We start from the raw sequence: 11,534 nt of genomic DNA on the forward strand, positions 1-11,534 counted from the left end.
GCCGAACATCAAATTTGATAAAACGAGATTCAATCGAATGCTGCCGCTGTACTGATTACTAAAAATATTAATTTTATTTCGCTCGTGGCCCTGGAACCCCCACAATCAGCCGCGACTTAGCAGAACCACGGACTATTATCAGACTGTTGTGGGGAATAATATAATTTATCAGAAGGTCCGTAGCGCAGCGTATTCAGCTATCTAAGCTGGTCGGAATGACAATGGCAACCATTGGCAATCTGTTGCCCCTTGATGTATAGTTAGTTAGATCCTGCGTCATCTTGGTCCGTTTATCCATGTTGTTATCGCCAATTAAAGGTGGCGAGTGAGGTAGTGGTGCGCTCCACCGCTGAAACAATAATGGATTGCTCGGCTATTGGACTGTTTTAATACAATGGCACATTAATCAATATATTCAAGTTGTTGTTGGTCACGAAGGTAAATCCAACTTATAATGCATGCACGTCATGATGCATTTGTACGCTAGCATGGTATCTATAACTAATTGTTTTGGCCAACTATGCCAAGTACAACAAAAATTTCATTCAAATATTTAAAAATGTGATTTTTTTGCGATGCTTGTTGAATGCCAGTCTGGAAAATCCCGTCAGATAAGGCCTACTTACAAATACATTGAATAACCCTGTTATTAGTGATGCGGCCCGCGGAGCCATCAAAAACCAGGAAATTGGCCCGCGAGCATGTTTGAGTTTGAGACCTCTGGTCTATCGCAAACCAATCAATCCCTTGACGACGTTCTCAAAGTAGCCGCAACATACGTGAGAACGCTGGAAACCGATAGGGTTATCCAGGACGAGAGTAACGGTAAAGACACTTCCATCGTCAACACAAAATAACGCGAAGTTATCAGAAGGGAAGAAAACCTTCCAAATCCATCCAAGGCAACTTCCCGAAAGACTGAAAACCTGCAGCCGCTGTTTCATCGATCACCAGAGAAAAGACTGTCAATATCAGTAGTGAGGGTTGAATCGTTTGTTGCCGTCCAATCCCAGAAGGCCACGTCGCCTTAATTGCCACGCCTACATTGCCACATCATCCGCCCATTGCCGCACCTATGGGACGCCTATTGCCACATCATCCGCTCATTGCCGCACCTATATGACGTCCAGTGCCACATCATCAGCTGCCTCCATTGCAACATCATCTGCTACGTCATCAGTCACAAGCCTTAATTGCCACGCCTACATTGCCACATCATCCACCCATTGCCGCACCTATAGCACACCTATTGTCACATCATCCGCCCATTGCCGCACCTATAGCACACCTATTGCCACATCATCCGCCCATTGCCACATCACCTGCCACATTCATCTGTGTCACATCATCAAGCCCCACACCTATAGTGCCACATCATCCATTGCCACATCATCACCGCATTGATTGCAGCATCTATATGACGCACAGCGCCGCATCAACCAGCGCGATGTCGATTGCTGCACCTATAACACTCATTGGCACGTCAAAACTTACCTAAGCTAGAATCGAACCTGGTTTGGATGACTATAATTTCACGTCGCTCACCACCAGGCTATTGAGCAAACTAGCCGTATTGAGCTGTTTTGAGAATATAACCGCCGATTCTCTCTTACGAAACACCAACCGATCTGGAGGATTTCAGCACGCGAATCGGCGCAATAACGATCAGTGCCACGCCTACATTGCCACATCATCCGCCCATTACCGCACCTATAGCACACCTATTGCCACATCATCCACCCATTGCCGCACCTATAGCACACCTATTGCCACATCATCCGCCCATTGCCGCAGCTATAGCACGCCCATTGCCGCACCTATAGCACACCTATTGCCACATCATCAAGCGCCACGCCCATTGCTACATCATCCACCCAATCATCCGTCCATATTTTTAAACTCGATTTTATGTATACAAGTTACGGTCTCTGCAGCCTCCCCATTTTACGACTTATTCTCATTAGACGCAGGCAAGCAATTCATGATTTTATGTGAATTTCATCAATAGTGTTCGAGTTCTATGTGACATAAGTACAATTCCAACATCGGTATTTGCAATAAAGCCGAAAAATTAGAGTCGCACCTTTTCGCAATTTATGCACTTATTCGCGGAGACTTGGCCGCATTTGCTGTATCTGAAGTAGAGTTTCAGCGTCGTCATTCGCTATAAGCCGAGAAATGCACCTTCGCGCAATTTATATAGCCAAACGCATTAACTTTACTGTATCTGAAGTAGAATTTCAGCGTCGTTATTTGTTATAAGCCGAGAAATGTACCTTCGCGCAATTTTTACAGGCGGTCTCACACACTTTGCTGCGTCTGAAGTAAAATTTCAGCGTCGTTGTTTGCTATAAGCCGGGAAATTAGAGTCGCTGCTTCGCACCATTTTACAGGCAGTCTCACACACTTTGCTGCATCTGAGATTCATACTAATACATGCATAATTTTTGCATGACGAGAATACGGGTAATACGGTCAATAAACGCCGGAGGCGAGTCATTTAAACCATGTTGCTAGATAATACCGCTTTCGGCTTCAACAAAGTTGCCCAGCAACAAAAAATAGAAGCCCTAATGATCATGCAGAGGAAAGTTCAATTATACATCGAATTTTTCGAATAGACTATCTACATTGTGTAGTTATGAAGTGAAATAGAACGGAGTTTACGCAAAAGTTGCTATTGATCATAGACCAAGCTTGCTTTCAGAGCCGGAAACTAAATGCATATGTAAATTTACCTAGGTTTTCCCCACACGCATCAAATGTAGGCCTACTCAAGTGTTTATGAGGTGGCGAATAGTTCGAAGGCTGTTGTCATGCAAGGACGTCACATAGAATTGTGGAGTTTTCTGTAAACTATAATCCAGTGATCTATTTTCAATCACTATATTTTTCATTAATCTAAACTAAGTATACTGTTAGTAGGCAAACCCTACGAAAGTATCCTCTGATAAAAGCAGGAGTAATTTGTTATCCGTGAAATAAATAGATGCTGCGCAATATGAGCGGTGCTGCGATGACTGACAAATACTTTGAATTAATGTATAGAAGTAGCGATTTCGAACTACGTAAAAAGTTAGTCCAGCTCACGCATTTTCCAGCTCTGCGATAATTTTGATCACTATGTTTTGATAATGACTTGCTTCCGAGAAAGAAATAACATTCATTATACGTTAGATGATACTTTTCCTTGATATTCTATCATGTATATTTAGGACTAATGCGACATCACTATGTGTACGACAGGTCTGATTTGAACACCCTAATTTTGCGTATCACACCACAAACTGCGCAAGCCTTCAAAGTTGATAAGTAAACTAGTATTTGCACTCCATCAGAATACTAAAGTAGCTTTTAGCGTATATGTACCTAATACTAAAGTGTTTATGATTTCAGATTGCTTCAACTTCATGACATTTTCAGTATTAACAGAAATATAGACCTAGAATACTAACTTTTATTCGTAAATAGCTACTTCTACCTTAATTTAATGGATTTATCTGAGATCATTGCTTTACTTACTCTCTCCAAAATGTGCATTATACAAGTACGTCACCATCGAAACCCTCTGGCTATAACTAGCTGGCAGTATAATTGCAGCAAATACTCGGGTACTAATTTTAAAGTAGCTTAGGTATCTAAATGAGCTCTGAGTCGCTGTTATCTCGCATCTGACCATGGTGTTAACACCGGTATTACCTTCGCTCACTGATGAAAAAGATGAAAGTTATTAAAGAAAGCAGATTAGTATGAAAACTCGTTAAATAGAAGTAAAAGTAGCCTAGAAACATAACTACTTACTGAAAAATCGTTGCGTGGAAGTGGGGTTAGTCTACGAACATAACCACTTACTTACTTTGAAATCTCAACTTGTACTTGTATTCGTACATTACCTTTACACGACGTTTTTTAATGGATACTAATTTTATTAAAAATAAACAAAAAGGGCGAAAAATTACATTTTATCCCGGAACGCAGCAAGAAAAATCGTATAAATTTTGTAAAGTAGATAGAAGACTACACTATTCCGATGCACTAAAGACTCTTACACTCTGGATTTGTTCGGAATTTACGCAAAACCGGTATTGCTCTGCGATAATTTTGATCACTATGTTTGGATAATGACTTGCTTCCGAGAAAGAAATAACATTCATTATACGTTAGATGATACTTTCCTTGATATCCTATCATGTATATTTAGGACTAATGCGACATCACTATGTGTACGACAGGTCTGATTTAAACACACTAATTTTGCGTATCACACCACAAACTGCGCAATCCTTCAAAGTTGATAAGTAAACTCATGATGCAACAACTTTAAAACTAACGCGGCTCCACATCGACTTTTTGTGTGCATCTGTTTTGCGGGAGCGTATAGCACGTACCTATACATAGTCAACTTTAATAACGGAATTACCATGCTTAATATTGAATCCCAACTCTAAACTTGATACGTAGATGTAGGACATTATGGCAATGCACCATGCTAAATTTCATCACACATCTAATGAAGGAACACCTTTAGAACTAACGCAGTCGAATACCGACTTTTACGCATATCTGTTTTGCGTGAACATAGCATATACCTATACATAGTCAATTTCAATAGCAGAATTACCGTGTTAAACATTGAATTCCCACCTTGAAAGTTGGTACGCGGTTATAGGACATTATAAAAATGCACCGTACCAAATCCCATCACACATTTCATGATGGAACAACTTTAAAACTAACGCGACTCTACATCGACTTTTTGCGTACATCTGTTTTGCGGGAGCGTATAGCACGTACCCATACATAGCCAACTTTAATAACGGAATTACCATGCTTAACATTGAATACCAACTCTAAACTTGATACGTAGTTGTAGAGCCTTATGGCAATGCACCGTGCTAAATTTCATCACACATCTAATGATGGAACACCTTTGAAACTATCGCAGTCGAATACCGACTTTTACGCATATCTGATTTTCGTGAACATAGCATATACCCATACATAGTCAATTTCAATAACAGAATTAGCATGCTAAACATTAAATTCTCACCTTGAACGTTAGTACACAGTTGTAGGACATAATAACAATGCACCATGCCAAATTTCGTCAGACATTTCATGATGTAACACCTTTAAATCAACGCAGTTCTATACAGACTTTTGGCTAAATCTCTTTTTCCGTAGCGTAGCACGTACCTATACATAGTCAACTTTAATAACAGAATTACTATGTTAATATTCGACTCCCCACCTTGAGTTAGGGTTACCCAGAATACATTGCAGGTCAAATTTGATTCGATTACGAGCATTATAGCGACAGAGATTTACGATAGTGTAAAATGAGCTACCTTATGACATCAAATTTCGTCTTCTCTCCAAGTAGAAATATCATGTTCTATAATATTGTCCATACCGAACAAATATAAATTTGCCTGTGCTGTTGCTTTGCAAGAATACTTCGCTCACATAGTAACCAATTTCTGGTGGATTCCGAATCGATATAGACAGAAATGCGGAAAGTTACATTGGCATGTCTTAACTTCTACCAATATGTAGGCCTACCTACCTATAATCTTATCAGGCCGTAGCGCTCACGCAAAGCATTATCAAGTAAAGGAAAATCTCCTAATTCTCATCTAGATACATATTTATTCGGAAAATATCCCCTTACAGGGTGAGAACAGTTGTTTTTTCAAGGTCTTCATATCTTCCCCACTCAAGCGCGGTAAGACTAGTTTGACTTTGCGGCATTCAGGATTATATCTCACGAAGCTCTGAATGGAATTCACGTATTTCTCATCGATTCTCGTTCTATCGCTATCACTGAGGTCGATTGCCTTTAGCTGTTAATTGAATAATAGGAGATTTATATCAATTTAAAAATGCAGAAACGAACTACATCGCTATATCGGGATCTATGATTGAGCAGAAAGATCTTACCGTATCGCATCGTTTTCCCATCTCTTCGCTCAGATTCCTGATTTGCATGGAAAGCATCTTGCAATTACACAGATTAAATTCTTCCACACGGGAATTGCACAGGACTTTAGTTACTGTTTTGTAGCAGGATGAAATGCCGGGATTTCTACTTAAATCCAGCGAATGCAGCTAAAACATGGTGTGATGTTCAGATAGTTTACGAGACTACAAACGGCTCGAAGGCCGTAATAGATTAGTCATAATATTATTTACCGACGGTTGAGCAATTTTTTGCGATTTCTACTCCTAATAGCAAAAACTTATTCAACACCGAAGAAGATAATGAAGCTCGTGATCAGAAACACTTTATTGATGATGAAAATTCTATCGAACAATGAAATGTCATGCTTCAATATGACTAAAACTCACATAAGCATTACACTGTGATTGAATATTTCAGTTAGAAAACAAAACAGACCTAGTTCAAATGATCACCTCATAAATTCCGAGACCATTATTTAACGAGATTAGTGAGTCTTCATCCAATTCGCAAGCTGAAAGTCGAACTGTTTTCGTGTAATGCTTTCTTACGAAGCATCCAATTTCTTTCAAGCCCGCCGGTTCCATATCGGCATTGTAACTCAGATCAAGGCTTTCAACCTATAAATCCACCAATTTATATCAAAATGATCCACAAAACTATAGAAACGAGCGAGTACCCCGATATCAGCAAAACTTTCAAAAGCGCGAATTTCCTCGGGTGTAAGGTCACATCCTTTCATGATAAGAGTAACCGTCTTGTCTTTACAAAGTAAGGCAGGCAGCGCGATCATACACTCTTCATCCAGCTGATTGTAACTAATGTCAAGATATTGGAGCTAAAAAATATCGGAAACTGTAAATTTACGATCAGCAATGATCAGCCATAAAAATTCAAACTTATAACAGAAAAAAATGTTGTTTAGTCACTCACGTCATATTATAGGCTAAATATGCTAAGATTAAACTAGAATTTCCCTCATTCATCTCTACACAGCCGCTCATACAGAATGTGATCATTAACAACTGTACCCAGCAATAATCGCGCAGACCTTAATGTTTTTGAGCTGCATAGCAATGAAATCTGTTGACTGCAAGCGCGAGTTCACAACTGACAAATATGTTAGATCGCTCGAAATAATAGTCCCGAGTTGCGTAAAGTTAATGTTCTCCCTGTAGCTGAGATCGAGGTTTTTCAATTTCACCTACGGAAATGAGGTATTAGGAAATATCACTTCGAGAGGCTCTATACTAGATTAGCGCCTAGCTTTTTCCATCACCAATACCTGATGGTGCTGGATAAGTTTACTCAAAATAATCAGAAAATCTTCGGATCCACCACTTTCTTGCAGATTGAGCTCTGTCGAAGCACACTGCTTCATCAGCTCGCAGATTAATGGGATGAGTTTTTCAATGTCGTTGTGTGCTGTAACGCTGAGTTTTCTTATTTCGACCTGAACGAGCGCAAAACTTAACGCATAAAACGCTAAATGATCTATGAACAGCCTAACACTGATCAACTCTGACTATAGTCTATCTAGTAAGGCTATCGAGACTAATGCCTATACCAGTAGCAAATGAGCATTATTCGCTGCGATACCACCAATTCGCGCCTTAACACATTAGTAATACAGAACAATGCGATAACGATAAAGCTGTATCTCAATATTTTACGGATAACATATACTGAAATAGAACGTGAATTTATAATGATCAATGACTACGAGCGGAATGTGCGAAGGCGTATACCCCAGATTCAAATCCGCGAATTTTATCCAATAGAATCTTGAGGAGGTTTTCATTGAGATGACATTGACGAAATTCTAACTCATACACGTGAGATTGGCGAATAAGAGAATTCGCGATATTATTTATGTCCAATTCAGTCATAGTTTGGTGATAGAGCCCATAAGGAATTTTCACTTCATCATGATCCGTAAGTACTAATTCATGGTACATCCTCTTTTCAGCTTGATGATGTAGATTATCCTAAAATTATTTACTTTTATAACTCTATATTCTATGATGTAAAAGTAGATATGATTAATTATAATATACTTATCATGTTACAGCGATTTTTCTAGCGTAGAAAATCTTTAAAATGTAGTAAGCAGGCCAAATGAAGATATTCGTTGAGCTGAATAAACATAAAAAATACTCTAGACCACTTTATCGGTACTTTACAGTTTCAGTTTTAGATAAAATTTGTCCCTTTCACCTATAATTACAACTCCTCGCTATCTAAACATGTCTAGAATATATTATTTGCGATGATACGAACCTGTGAAGTACTCAAGTAGCTTTTCGTAGGATATAGATGAAACTGACAACACTCACCAAGACCGCTGGTCCACCGAAAAAAGTACATTGTAGCAGTAAAGTCCTACTAAAGTACAAGAAGTAATGATTTCCCAGTTAGTTGAAAAGTAAGTATTGAAGGTATAGTTTGCTGGAAAAAGCGAAAAACTCTGAAATAGAAGTAGATGCAGTGTAAATAGGTAATCACTTCATTAAGTATAGCGCAAGCAGGCCAAACCTATACTTGAGTACTGCAAAATGTACAAGTACTTCGCCATGTTCTCCCTCCACGTAAAAAGTGACTAGGTTTTAGACTACTTTATCGGTACTCGACAGTTTCAGTTTTAGATAAATTTTGGTAAGACTTTAAATTTTAAAGTAGTTTGAGCTTACGTTTGTATCACCTTGACAAGTAACATTATCAGACATGAAAATGATACTATCACCTAATATAGAAGTTAACACGCGTCAATGTGCTTCGGAATTCACGAGAAATTGCTTACTAAGAGAAGTATATTCTTGTATACACAATAGTGGAGAGAATCTTTAAAATGTAGTAAGCAGGCCGATGGGTATTCGTTTAGTTGTATAGGCATAAAAAACATTCCCGCGCGCCTTAGTATTAGGTGGTAGGGTTAGGAAGTGTTTTGTTCAAGAGCGCGCGGGAATGTTTTTTATGCCTATACAACTAAACGAATACCCATCGGCCTGCTTACTACATTTTAAAGATTCTCTCCACTATTGTGTATACAAGAATATACTTCTCTTAGTAAGCAATTTCTCGTGAATTCCGAAGCACATTGACGCGTGTTAACTTCTATATTAGGTGATAGTATCATTTTCATGTCTGATAATGTTACTTGTCAAGGTGATACAAACGTAAGCTCAAACTACTTTAAAATTTAAAGTCTTACCAAAATTTATCTAAAACTGAAACTGTCGAGTACCGATAAAGTAGTCTAAAACCTAGTCACTTTTTACGTGGAGGGAGAACATGGCGAAGTACTTGTACATTTTGCAGTACTCAAGTATAGGTTTGGCCTGCTTGCGCTATACTTAATGAAGTGATTACCTATTTACACTGCATCTACTTCTATTTCAGAGTTTTTCGCTTTTTCCAGCAAACTATACCTTCAATACTTACTTTTCAACTAACTGGGAAATCATTACTTCTTGTACTTTAGTAGGACTTTACTGCTACAATGTACTTTTTTCGGTGGACCAGCGGTCTTGGTGAGTGTTGTCAGTTTCATCTATATCCTACGAAAAGCTACTTGAGTACTTCACAGGTTCGTATCATCGCAAATAATATATTCTAGACATGTTTAGATAGCGAGGAGTTGTAATTATAGGTGAAAGGGACAAATTTTATCTAAAACTGAAACTGTAAAGTACCGATAAAGTGGTCTAGAGTATTTTTTATGTTTATTCAGCTCAACGAATATCTTCATTTGGCCTGCTTACTACATTTTAAAGATTTTCTACGCTAGAAAAATCGCTGTAACATGATAAGTATATTATAATTAATCATATCTACTTTTACATCATAGAATATAGAGTTATAAAAGTAAATAATTTTAGGATAATCTACATCATCAAGCTGAAAAGAGGATGTACCATGAATTAGTACTTACGGATCATGATGAAGTGAAAATTCCTTATGGGCTCTATCACCAAACTATGACTGAATTGGACATAAATAATATCGCGAATTCTCTTATTCGCCAATCTCACGTGTATGAGTTAGAATTTCGTCAATGTCATCTCAATGAAAACCTCCTCAAGATTCTATTGGATAAAATTCGCGGATTTGAATCTGGGGTATACGCCTTCGCACATTCCGCTCGTAGTCATTGATCATTATAAATTCACGTTCTATTTCAGTATATGTTATCCGTAAAATATTGAGATACAGCTTTATCGTTATCGCATTGTTCTGTATTACTAATGTGTTAAGGCGCGAATTGGTGGTATCGCAGCGAATAATGCTCATTTGCTACTGGTATAGGCATTAGTCTCGATAGCCTTACTAGATAGACTATAGTCAGAGTTGATCAGTGTTAGGCTGTTCATAGATCATTTAGCGTTTTATGCGTTAAGTTTTGCGCTCGTTCAGGTCGAAATAAGAAAACTCAGCGTTACAGCACACAACGACATTGAAAAACTCATCCCATTAATCTGCGAGCTGATGAAGCAGTGTGCTTCGACAGAGCTCAATCTGCAAGAAAGTGGTGGATCCGAAGATTTTCTGATTATTTTGAGTAAACTTATCCAGCACCATCAGGTATTGGTGATGGAAAAAGCTAGGCGCTAATCTAGTATAGAGCCTCTCGAAGTGATATTTCCTAATACCTCATTTCCGTAGGTGAAATTGAAAAACCTCGATCTCAGCTACAGGGAGAACATTAACTTTACGCAACTCGGGACTATTATTTCGAGCGATCTAACATATTTGTCAGTTGTGAACTCGCGCTTGCAGTCAACAGATTTCATTGCTATGCAGCTCAAAAACATTAAGGTCTGCGCGATTATTGCTGGGTACAGTTGTTAATGATCACATTCTGTATGAGCGGCTGTGTAGAGATGAATGAGGGAAATTCTAGTTTAATCTTAGCATATTTAGCCTATAATATGACGTGAGTGACTAAACAACATTTTTTTCTGTTATAAGTTTGAATTTTTATGGCTGATCATTGCTGATCGTAAATTTACAGTTTCCGATATTTTTTAGCTCCAATATCTTGACATTAGTTACAATCAGCTGGATGAAGAGTGTATGATCGCGCTGCCTGCCTTACTTTGTAAAGACAAGACGGTTACTCTTATCATGAAAGGATGTGACCTTACACCCGAGGAAATTCGCGCTTTTGAAAGTTTTGCTGATATCGGGGTACTCGCTCGTTTCTATAGTTTTGTGGATCATTTTGATATAAATTGGTGGATTTATAGGTTGAAAGCCTTGATCTGAGTTACAATGCCGATATGGAACCGGCGGGCTTGAAAGAAATTGGATGCTTCGTAAGAAAGCATTACACGAAAACAGTTCGACTTTCAGCTTGCGAATTGGATGAAGACTCACTAATCTCGTTAAATAATGGTCTCGGAATTTATGAGGTGATCATTTGAACTAGGTCTGTTTTGTTTTCTAACTGAAATATTCAATCACAGTGTAATGCTTATGTGAGTTTTAGTCATATTGAAGCATGACATTTCATTGTTCGATAGAATTTTCATCATCAATAAAGTGTTTCTGATCACGAGCTTCATTATCTTCTTCA

The 11,534-nt window shown here is 38.4% G+C and overlaps 1 protein-coding gene and 1 long non-coding RNA gene across 2 annotated transcripts; one reads left to right on the forward strand and one right to left on the reverse strand.

Annotated features, from left to right (window-relative positions):
- Nucleotides 1-5,478: 5,478 nt before the first annotated feature.
- On the reverse strand, nucleotides 5,479-7,981 carry LOC145450906 (uncharacterized). Its single transcript, XM_080329403.1, has 4 exons — nucleotides 6,639-7,981; nucleotides 6,415-6,579; nucleotides 5,941-6,108; nucleotides 5,479-5,843 (listed from the first exon to the last, which is right to left on the reverse strand). The coding sequence occupies exons 1-4, from the start codon at nucleotides 6,750-6,752 to the stop codon at nucleotides 5,649-5,651; spliced, it is 642 nt and encodes a 213-aa protein (XP_080185529.1). The 5' UTR covers nucleotides 6,753-7,981; the 3' UTR covers nucleotides 5,479-5,648.
- Nucleotides 7,982-9,803: 1,822 nt separating this feature from the next.
- Nucleotides 9,804-11,516, forward strand: LOC145451194 (uncharacterized). Its single transcript, XR_013918715.1, has 2 exons — nucleotides 9,804-11,146; nucleotides 11,206-11,516. It is a non-coding gene; the product is annotated as an uncharacterized LOC145451194 (long non-coding RNA).
- Nucleotides 11,517-11,534: the final 18 nt, after the last annotated feature.

The sequence above is a fragment of the Botryllus schlosseri genome, chromosome 11 (assembly GCF_051294905.1).
Source record: "Botryllus schlosseri isolate E-star chromosome 11, Bs_hap1, whole genome shotgun sequence".
NCBI classification, from domain to species: Eukaryota; Metazoa; Chordata; class Ascidiacea; order Stolidobranchia; family Styelidae; genus Botryllus; species Botryllus schlosseri.